The sequence below is a fragment of the Olea europaea genome, unplaced genomic scaffold, assembly GCF_002742605.1.
Source record: "Olea europaea var. sylvestris unplaced genomic scaffold, O_europaea_v1 scaffold1374, whole genome shotgun sequence".
Taxonomy (NCBI): domain Eukaryota; kingdom Viridiplantae; phylum Streptophyta; class Magnoliopsida; order Lamiales; family Oleaceae; genus Olea; species Olea europaea.
This window is the reverse complement of record NW_019231251.1, coordinates 154,383-166,501: the sequence shown is the minus strand read 5'-3', so window position 1 is coordinate 166,501 and position 12,119 is coordinate 154,383. Positions and strand designations below refer to the sequence as shown.

The window sequence follows — 12,119 nt, the reverse complement described above, 5'->3', positions numbered from 1 at the left end:
TAAAGAATTTGATTATATCAAGATTTAAAATGCTCTCAAATTTCAATAAGTTAGAATAAGCTATTAGATTTAATATTGGTATTTTGGTAATTGAGCTGCCTGCCATCTTGTGCGGACATATTAATGTTGACTTGTTCGATACCCGACCACCAAAGAGACAGGAGGTGGAATTTAATGCACTTATGGGGTAGGTGGGAAAATGAAGTGACGGTGCCAAGTTGGGTTGTGCATCATTAAAAAGCTCCCATCTCCTTTATGTAATATACTGATACTGAGTGAAATTTCCCAACACCACCATGTGCGCATACAGCAAATTTCAATTCTGGATCTCAATGGCATATCCTGGATATGCAAAATTTTAATCTAATTTGAAAGACATAAATATAAACAGTTCTTGACCTATCTTCTGGATATTCACGACGATGGACATGATTCTTGATCATGTTTTTGATTCATGTTAGGAGATTTGACACAGGTCGAGAATATAAGACATTAAAAGATAAAAAAATAAATGTAACTAATCATTTCAAAATAATGAACGATGGTCTTTCATAAGATTGATCATAAATGGTTAAAGCACCAGCTTCATCCCCATCTAACGATGGCCGAGCCCCAGGTAAGACCAGCTCCAAATCCGGCAGCTGCAATAGTATGGCCTGGCTGCACCTTCCCACTTCGTACAGTCTCGTCCAATGCCAATGGAATGGACGCAGCACTTGTGTTGCCGAAGTTTGCCAAGTTGGATATAACACGTTCAGATGGGACCTCCAAACGTGTTGCCACGGCATCAATTATCCTCTGGTTTGCCTGCAATTTAGCCAATCCCATCTTTTATCTCAGTCAATACTCGTATAAATATGACAGTTTTAGAGGTCTCACTGCAAAATACATACAACGACTCGTCGAGCAAAGTGTTATAGATTAAACTTTTCACCGCTTACTTTGTGAATAACCAAGACATTTTTGTAAAAGTAAAACCAGTACAAAAGTCCAATTTCAGAACACACAAAATATTTCACACTTGTCATATTTACATGTAGATGGAACTTTTTGTTTAAATGTAACTAACTCAACCGTATAGCAACACCTAAGAAACGACACTGTGGGCAAGCACTGGATATGCAAAAAAATAACTTTTCTTGCCACTTTAATTGTGATTTGAGTGTTGGCAATTGTCCGCTATTAAATTTATGGAAAACACCATGATGCTTAACGAAATAGATCAAAGTCCTCTTTTTCATTACATTGCGTTTGCTCATATAGAAATATTATAGGTTCCTGTTTTATACCTGATGAAGAAGCAACCAGTCTATGTCGGATCCAGCAAGACCTGCCTTCTCTAGAGCGGATTCAATTGACTGGGGCACAATGCGAACAGCAAAGCGAAAGACCTCTTTACCATTCATCTGGATGCAAGAGTAAGAGGAATTTCTTGGGGAAAATCCTAGTAACGAGCCATTTGTACCTAACAAATGATCTGTTTCCTTTTGCTTGATGGTGGCGTTTAAGTGCCTGCAAAAGCAGTTATTGCTCGTTACTCATTTTGACTATTACATGGTAAATACATGATAGGTCCATAAATAAATTGAGAATACACACCTTTGTCCTTCACCGTCACTATGCAAGTCAAAAGCAAATAAACCATCCTCTTCACTATCACAGGCCTGCAAACAACTGTGAAAATTAGTATAGTTGCAAGAAATCATTTCCAGCAAATTGAAACCAATCTAGTCGTGAATAAATTGTTTTACCAATAGAAAAGAAGATACGCAAAGTAGCTAGCTTTTTTCAAAAAAAGAACAAGAATGAAACATTTTTCACCAAATAAATGCTTGATTTCATTTTGTACTTGTAGACTTCCCTTGACAGAGAAGAGAGCTGAAATGGTTCCCATGTTTCTTTTGGAATCCCCCATTTGGTTCCACTACATTCCCCTCACAATCCTCCCCACAAAGAAGATTGTTTCTAGGGTAATATCCATAGCAACTCCTGTCAAAGCCAACTTTGCCTGTATGATACATAGGGCTGCTAGACAGAACTGATTGAGAATAAGTTAATCTTCTGTGCTATAGACAAGAACTGTTGGTTAAAAATTACCCAAAACCCCATCTAACACTTAGTCAAAAGTTGTAAATTGTAGTTATTTCAAGGCAAAGAAAGTTGTGCTTTTATATAGAAGACACAGACAGCTGATTTAGGGTCAACCTATGGCCTTGCTTGAGATGATATTCCTATAACTAGAGCAAGATTAGGTCTTCGTTACCTGCACAATCTGTTTTAACTGTTACAGTGATAACACGCTTGGGTGCTGAATCCACATAAAGTAGGATCTAAAATACGTGGCAACATATGCATTTAATTTAATAAAAAGAAGGGAGTGAAGAAATTGACTCTCAACTCCCAATTGCACAACACATTCAGTTCTAAACCTATTTAAGATGATTTACATTATAGATGATGCTTACTTCCATCTTTATCTTTTCCGAGTACCTGAAAGGATGTGTCATGCAGATTTTATAAACCTCTACAGAAGCTTATGAAGTGCAATCCAGAAAATGAGTCCAAACTCTACTCTGAATAATCAGTCTCTCCTGATCCACTTTTTCATATATGTAGTGATATATATTGAATGTATGGCTGCATTCCTATGTGAAGACTATTGAACTTAAGAAATAATTAACTCACGCAGTGCAAAATGACAATAAGAAAAACCAAGTTTGATAAAGATGAAAACATACCTGTACTAGCACAGCACCAGCAGCGTCACCAAAGAGAATACAGGTTCCTCTATCCGTCCAATCAACATATCGAGAGAGAGCATCAGCCCCAATCACAAGAACATTATTGAAGCCACCCCCTTAACAGCAGAATGATTTCAATTTGTACAGCAAATGAATATAAGTTGGACATGTAAAATTAATAGAGTTTGGGAATCTCCTTATAGTGGAGAAACAGAATTTTACCTCTGATATAGCAACCAGCTGACACAAGGCCTAACACAAATCCACTACAAGCTGCTGTAATATCATAAGCTAATGGATTGTTTTTGCAGCCAAGTGCTTTTGGAATCTGGCATATTAGACAATTACGAATTTTGAGAGATATTAACATATTATGGACGAAAGTAATACTACAAATTAAACTATACATCTGGTATGATATCTGTAAAATGAGAAGCAAATTGAATTTGAAGATTGCAAGATCACTAAAGAACATAAATATTGAAACTAAAAGCTCATCAATCAGCCCCAGAAAATATGTTCATGGTACGAGGATGTAACAGATTATGTGGGTAAAACTCATTCTTAGATTCTTAACATGGTGACGGAAAAACGGAAAAAATATCTCATGGCTAAGCACATATTAGTTTCCATTGATGTTGATTGTCCTTTCAACAAATCTTAAAATCTCCAACGTAAAGACTTGAAATTTAGGTTGAATTGAATTTTTTGTATTATTCATCAAACTCAAGGTTATTTACACAACATATGAATTTATATAAGCTAGATGGAATTATTTCAACAACCTCCTATTCTAACTTTCCTCCTCAAGTTGGCGCATCGATATTACACATGCCCAATTTGGATTATTATGCATAGAATGGGCCACTCTTGAAAACCATTGTTGGACTCTGATTGGAACTCCAATTAGTAAAAATCTCTAATTGTATGATCCTGAAAATTTTATAGAATAGAATTATTTGTTCTATAAGCTATATTTTTATATTTTCGAAAGTTGAAGGACTAAAGCGAAATAGGTATTGATTCTTTTATTTTCTTGGGTCAGATAATTAGATTTTGATAGAACAAGTTTTAACATATATATACACTCACAGAGAGTAAGATATTATCTTTTATTGGTAATTAATTTTGTTGGTTAAGTTTTGATATTATGGTAGCCATGTGTGTGTGTTTGAGATGGATATGAACTAACATTTTCTTTTTTATTTGATTAGAATTAATAACTAAGTCGGTAAGTTGCTCAGCCACGTTTCACGTGTATAGTATAAACGTTAATTGTTATTTTATTTTTTATTTGACAAAGATTAACAGTTAAATTTTAATCCTACTTATCTTAGAATATACCACTCTTCATTCTTTAAATTCAATACTAGCTCCAATGCAAGTTCACGAGAAAGATTATAAAGGTTAATTGTAATTCTATTTTTATTAGGATTGTTGTTAATTGTTAATTATGATTTAATATTTATTGGATATCTATTAAATTATTATCGGATTATTTGATATAAGTGTTTGGATAAAACTTGAAATTTGTTATCTTCTCCTGGTGCAGTTAGAATTTTCTTAAATTCAAATTTCTTGATAAGTTGATTTGTTTGTTAAGAATTCAATTTAATTTTAAATTACAAGTTCTATTTGAAGTCTAAGTATGTAATTCATCCTAATCTAATGCCCACTATTTAATAATCGTGATTTGCACTCAGTTCACACCAATTCAAATCATAGAGAGAGAGAGAGAGAGAGAGAGAGAGAGAGAGAGAAAAGGGGAATAAAGCTATTTAGCGTGTTCGAAATCCGTTCACAAGAATTTTAACTAACTTAAGTATACAAGCAATTTAATGAACAAGGTATGTACTTCTCTAAATGGCAAGTGGTTTTGTGTTTTCACTTTTTAATGTTTTAAGTTCATTATTTTATTTGCTATTATGTAATTCAAATTAAAGAAGGATCTTGTGGGTAACATCAAGGGTACTATTATGTATATTTACACAAAAACCAGCCACAAGGCTAAATATCTTAAGTGGAGATAGAGAATGGATATGACCTAAGTGAAATGAAAATGTTAGGTTTCTATTCCACTAGAAAATTATGTTATGTGAGTAATTTACTTGCTTTTTATATTAAATCGTGAAAATGCTGGTATGAAATCTATACTGAGTGTATTCGTATGCTCATTCCTTACTATAAAATACTTTACATATGTTTGATGGATCGGAGTTGGGGGACTGCTGGCAACGTTTGTTTCGCGGGATCAAGAACTTAAATTTTCTTTTAGTATTTAATGAGAGAATTATTTTGAAATAACAATTTTATTTTCAAAATTGACTGGAGTTATATCTCAGTAGTGGATTGGATCAATTGATATTTTATGAGACAATAAAACAATTTATTTTATTTCGCATAATTCTTCAAAGTTTGTATTAAAGTACGAGTAAATCTACTTTTCTTACAAATAAAGAAGTCAATTGAGTAACCTCCGGGACATAGATTTTGGAGCGTTACACTAATTGCAACTCCAAGTAGTAAAAGCCTCCCCCTTTTGCCAGTTATAATCATCCTATTGGTAAGATTGTTCGGCATGAGGGCTACTTGAAATACATGATAATGCATAAGACCAGCAACAAAAGATTAAAGCCCACACATAGAAAACATGCACAAACAACACACACGAGGGTATAAAATCTTTCAATGCAGCTGAGGCCATGATGTGTTAGAACCATAGGAGTACTAGATGGCTGGGTTGACTAAGATGAAGGGTCACAGAGCTCTAAGAAAAGTCGCCGAATGGGTATCTGGCAGCAAGTAGAGTAGAATAGAACCCTAGGCTGTTCCAGATGGTTGTGTAGACCAAGATGAAGGGTAGCACAACATTGAGAAGGTAGCTGGAGGGTCACACAATAAAAAAGTTAGAAACTGAAGTACAATAGATACCACAGTAACAAATCTGAGAACCACCAAATCAATAGTACCAGAAAACCAACCAATGTGTATAGCAAGTAATTTTTGGTTCAACAATCTAGAATTTGATATTTTAACAATCTCTAGGGGTAAAACTGGAAACAAAAACTCCAATATAAAAAACATACCACAACAAAAGGTGCGGAAGAATAATCAACAAACCAAACTAGACCTAATAGAATAAATCACCCACAAATAGCAACCACCTCACACAAGGGTAAAATGGTGTGAATGAGCAGTACTGTAAATAGTACTCATGACAGTACCCGATGAACAATAAGAATAAAGGAGAAGCTACAATTTTCAAACTGATTAGGGTTAGGTTTTATTTTTTTAATTATTTTTTTTGTTTTTATATTTTAATTTAATGCCCTAATTTTCAAGGGTATACTATTTCCGAAACGATATAGAGGGAAGAGTGACGTCGGAGCGAAATAAAGGATAAAAGTTCGCCAAAGCGAGGTAGAGGGTGGTCTGCCGAAGTGAATAGAGGATAGAGGGTTGTCAGAGCGAAATAGAAGGTCGTCGGAAGATTCTCCCTAGGGTTTTTAGATATATTAATAAAAATTAAATTTAGGGTTCAATTGAAACCTAATTTTAGAAGCTGTAAATTTTGACAATCAAAGCTCTGATACAAACTTGAAATTTAGGCTGGATTGAATTTCTTGTATTATTCTCAAACTCGAGGTTATTCAACCTGAAAGGAAAAACACTAATTCCTAGATAGACTAGGATATAAGCTAGATTAAAATATTTCCATGATGTCATATTCTAACTTAAAGAATTGAAGTGTGTTTCCTGTACTTCAATCTTGAGGAGAGACTCTTGAGTTTAACAAATGTATACCTGAGGAGCACTGCCAAACAAATCCTCTGGAGTAGAAGTACACATCAAGACAAGGTCCACGTCATCCGCATCAACCTCCGCCATCTGGAGAGCTTTCTTTGCTGCCTCTGCAGCGAGACCTACCAAACTATCTTTTCCTGCAACAGGAAATGTTGCACTAAATTCATGAGGCACATGTATATCAAGAATATTGATATTAAAAGTTTTAATGCACTCCTAAAACTCAAAATAAGTTATAATAAAATCCAACAACATACTTACATATGATAGTCAGAAAAACATGCAGCTTACCAAGTTTTAGCAAGTGAATCCATTTGTTCAATTGATATTTTCTGTATGAATATGAGTAGGCTGAACTTGATTGGCAATATAAACACTGACTTCAATTAAACTCAGTGTGTACACAAGTGGGTCAACCCCTCAGCTCAGCCCACTAAAATTAGAGGATAAAAAAGATCACACCGTTTATATGATCACAGTGAGCTATTGACATGATACTTTTTTACACATCAAAATTGTAAGCCTAATTCTTCAATCTAATATTTTCATAAAAATTGTATTGACTTGCACCCGAAAAGAAATTTATAGGACGAGAAGTACATCCTTTTTTTGGTCAGGCATATTGATGACAAATGTAGCTAAACTAGGGTGCGAAGATTGGGTGGCTTTAGCTCTTGTTCCATTCATAATTAGTTGCACAAATACAGATTGCAGGCTACGAGGAAAAGAATTTTACAATTACCGAAACTCAAATTAACACCAACCTGAAACATGCATGTACAATACAACTCCTAATGGGGTTCATTGACAAGAACCAGTTTTCAATACCTAAATTACACAGTTTTTCCCCTGTATCAAGTTTAGTGTTCCCCAAACTCTATATCGCACACATAGAAACTCACCAGAAAGAACTCTTCTGTTTCGAATTCCTGTCCGAACAGAGATCCACTCATCAGAAGTATCAACAATTTTTGCAAGATCATCATTAGAAATTTGAAGACCTGGTACTGCAGAGCCACATCCAACTAACTTGCAGCCCTTACTTACTAGCCTATACATATTTTAAGCTTGTATTAGAGAGGATTCAGAAGCAGTATTTCAATAATAATATTATTGTGTAAAACATCATTCTAATGAACCAAATCAGAAAAACAAGACAGCTCGACTCATTTTGGATTGTATGATTGGGGGGAAGTGAGTTTCCACAATAAGCCAAAACTGCAAAGTACCAGACTAATGTGTAGGTAAAGCTTCAAACAGATAACAACAGCTAACGAAGCAGTAGAATGAGCAATTTTTAGTTAAAAAAATGAACAAAATGCAAATAAGAAACCTTTAATGGGGGCTAGACTACTAAAACATTATTTATCTGCTTGATATGAATTTGTGAGAAACATTCAAAAGCGGAAATTTCTTCATAGATGATGTACATAAATTATTAACAATAAGTTAGTTATTCTAATCCATTAAGTGTTGCTCTCAAACAATCCATATCCAGATATCATGCCAGGAAATATTCCTATGACAACAAATAACTTGAATACAACAAGCCGAACTTCAGAACTAATATATTTCAAATGTACGACCTTGATATCTATAGCACTATTTGTACTAGCAAGAGGGATTTTTTTTTTCCCTTTTTGTTGTCATTATCGATATATTTATTTATTCATTATTTTTAGTTTCTTGAAGGTGGGAAATTATGCATGCACCAAAGAGAAAAAGACACTGAAATCATATCAGATATAAAAGGAGACAGTGAACGTAGAAGCACTTCACATTTGAATTCTCCAATGTATTTATCTTATGATAAGCAAGATTTGGATTGTCTGTAGCTCATAGTTTTCTTATAAATTTTTAAATAGCAAATTTGCCAAATTTTACAAGAGTTCAAATAAGAAAACTTCTATTCAAAGTATCAGAGTCAAAGAATAACTCTTTAACATAAAACTTTCATCCATTGAAATGCCAACGCATTACGAATAAAGCTACTTTTCAAGATGCGTCGTGCCTATGTCTCCACATCAGCTCGAAGGATAACTGACGCCGCACAGTCACAGACCCTTAGCCTCAGTGTGCTAATTCAGAAAAAATAGAAACAAAAGACCCACATCCTCAAGAAAACTCATCACATGATAACTTAAAATCATCTCATATATTCGGGTGACTAAAACTAAAACTACTAATCAATATCCTTTCCCCTTCCATTTCCATATTTTTTCCTATTTAGTTCTAACAATCCACTGGCACAGCACAAAGAAAGCCAATTTTACCGGGAACTCTGCACTATGTCGTAGGATTTATCTCTACCCGATTTATGGATCTGTTAAAGTCTGTCTGTCTGTCTCTCACTCTCTCTCTCTCTGTCTCTCCCCTTTTTTTTGCTCAACTCTTCCCACAGTATATGAACACAGATAAATTGATGCTTCACTGATTCCATGAACTGTTACTGATGAATGTCTAAACCCCTATATGGTAACTTTAAAAAATCTGATTAAAATCTAAGTTAAAGTCAACAATTAATTTTAACCACACATTTCATAAGATCCACAACTTTTAAACCACACATTCCATCAACTTTTATCAAAACCTGCTAAAAATCTGATTTTAATTGCTATCAAACATGGGCTAAATAAATGGGAGAGATATCAGATAAGTTCTATCTCATTAAAACTTTGATTATAACAAAGAGTTTTTTGTTCCACCATAAGAAACTCCTTCCTAGCAAGTTATAGAGCAAAAGGTCAAAACAGGGGAAATCAAAGGCATTACTTGATCATCAAGGCTACAGCAATACATGTGAATAAATGATCCATAACCAACAGACCAATCGATTTTCTGAATAGTTCATTAGCTAAAATCTCGTTCATTATTCGGTAAAGTTCTTAGCAATAGTTCGTACCAAACATTCACTGACGGATAAACAAGAACATCAATATTTAACACTTTTTCTTGATTAAAGAAGTTGCCTAAATGCTAAATGAGAGTGACGCAATAGCTTTCAGTTAAACAAAGAAATCTCCACTTCAATTAAATTCCCAAAAGCAATTATATAAAACCACAAAACAATAAAATCCCAAATTGAGAGTACACTGGATAAAAATTTTAACTTTGAATAAAATCAAATAAACAAGAATTTCAGGAAAATTCCTAAAGAAATTGATCAATCAAAGCAAACACTCTACTAATAAAAAATCAAAACCAACGGATAAACTAAAAATTCAATGTAAATTTTCTTACCTGGGAACTGTAGATTCAGAGGGGGAAAGCTTCGCTTCATCCTGAAGAATGCTGTAACACAGTATTCTTCTGGAAACTCCCTCAGAGAACCGAAACCCAGATCGATCGATGTCTATAGACGGAGAAAATCTGCTCCTCACACTAGGCACAGTAGGTGTAAACAGTCCAGATGCATTTGCCATTTATTTTTCTCTTTCTTTTTATTATTAAAGAGAATTGAAAACAGAGCACATGCAGAGGGAAGATTTTATTAGGTTTCTTGAAAACAAAATGATTGAATTTGAGACGGAGAAACCAATGAGTTTTATTGTTCTCACAATTTCTGGTGGTTCTGGCGATGAAATTTCAAGTCCAAAAACAAGAAAACTCTCTTTTTCATCAAAGCACATGCAGATTCTTGTGTAAATTGATAACTTTTAGGTCTCTATTAACTATTCTATTTGTCCTCCGGATGACTATCATGCATTTTGCATTTGCCTGAAAAAATTGAATCTTTGTTAGTGTAAAGAAAGTGATGGTTCCCATCCACGTAGACAGAGTCAGTATATCCTACTCATTGAAATAACTATTTTGCCCCTGAAATGAGATGACCACGATTGGAAAATTATACCCAAGTAGCTGCATCTGTGTTGACTCTTTGTTCCAATTCTCCCAAACGAGTAATGCTACTCAGCATCATTATTGTCAAATATCGATTTAGATGACAATTACATGTAATTAATTGATTTATTCACTTAAATGTAAAGTTACATGATTTATTTAATCGAAGATATCAAGTGTGATCACCTAAATTGGTGTTAGATAGTATTATTCTATCTTATTTTCTCTTAAATGTTTGTTCTACTATTACCCATAGGATAAGTGGTAATAAATGGCTAAAAGAATTGTCACTAATTAGTAACAAATGACTAGAAGAAGTTTGGCATGCTAAATTAAACACTATTACTAACTAATTTCTACACGTAGAGATTTAAGTTCGTGTTGGGAAGTCGTGTTGAAAAACGATTCTATCGAATCGTGTTTGTGTAGGAGAGTAAATTACGAAACTTAAGGACATATTTCCATGTTGGGAAGTCATGCTAGGGCACGATTCAATTTGCAGGGAAGCATTGTATAAGCACTTTTCGACTCAAGTTGTGTTTGATGGAAAGAGTAAATTACCAAGAGTTGGGAAGTGAGATTATGCTGGGAAATTTTGCAAAGGCACAATTCATTTTATGTTAGAGTGTACCATGGAAGTGTCCACTTTTTAAGTTAAGTCGTGTCTATGGAAGAGTACATGTCGAGCCACAATTTGGTCTGCATTGAGTTGCACCATGTAAGCGTCCACTTTGAGTCATGTGGTGTTGTGTTTGTCTCGAAGCATCTCAAAAAAAGAATAGACATGTTTCTTTTTTTAAAAAAAGTCAAAATTTTAAAGTAAGAGATCTATTAATTGGGCATGTCATACTCTTCATAGTATAATCGAACCTAAACACATCACGTCATGTCATTTAGTACAGATATCTTAATATTCATCTACTCTAAAATAAAATTCTTGAAAACTTTAAACAATTTGATGAGTAAAGTCAGGTCTAAGTCTACGCTAAATTAAGTTGTGTCATACACTCCTATTAATTGCAAATATCCTATTATTCATCTACACTCAAGTCTAATTCTTGAAACCTTTGGTCAAGGTTCATAGAGTTGCAATTATTTCGAAAGGGTTTTAAGCATTATTGTAAAAGTTCTTCCAAACTAATGGGTAGAGTAAAATATAAAATTAGAAATATGGGATAAGCTACCAAATCTAAATGAAATAATCGATCAGATACCAAAGATTTTTACATCTAACATCTTGAATAACATGCTTTTTTTATTATACTATATAATGTTGTGTTGCAATAGTGGTGCTAGTCTAAGTGAAAGTGGGTTAATTGCCATTTAATTGGTGTTAAATGGTATTATTATTAATTTTGAAAGAGATTTCTATAATTTGTAATGCAGTGTTCTAATCTCAGAGTTCAGCGGACCAACATAATATTCACAATTCTAATAGTATTAGATAGTAAATCTTAAATACTTAATACTTTTAGATAAGTTTTCTTCTTCATTTTGTTGTAATCAATTAAATAATTTGAACTCCAAAGAAATATATAGTTAAAATATATATGATATAAAATAGAAAAAGTGTAAAAAAAGAATTTCAAATGTCATGAGAATCAATTATATGATTATATAGTAATTCAACAATTATTATTATTATTTTTATAGGAGTACACTTGAACGAAGCTCATACATGGACCAACTTCTAGGAAAATTCTAAAAGGAATGTATTCAATTGAGACTTTTAAA

General features: G+C 33.6%; 1 protein-coding gene across 1 annotated transcript; it reads right to left on the bottom strand.

Moving 5' to 3' along the window:
- Positions 1 to 382: 382 nt before the first annotated feature.
- LOC111375422 (3-oxoacyl-[acyl-carrier-protein] synthase 3 A, chloroplastic-like) lies at positions 383 to 10,266 on the bottom strand. Its single transcript, XM_022998236.1, has 8 exons — positions 9,786 to 10,266; positions 7,448 to 7,596; positions 6,546 to 6,682; positions 2,964 to 3,069; positions 2,739 to 2,857; positions 1,600 to 1,664; positions 1,290 to 1,512; positions 383 to 807 (listed from the first exon to the last, which is right to left on the bottom strand). The coding sequence occupies exons 1-8, from the start codon at positions 9,965 to 9,967 to the stop codon at positions 586 to 588; spliced, it is 1,203 nt and encodes a 400-aa protein (XP_022854004.1). The 5' UTR covers positions 9,968 to 10,266; the 3' UTR covers positions 383 to 585.
- Between the last annotated feature and the right edge of the window lie 1,853 nt (positions 10,267 to 12,119).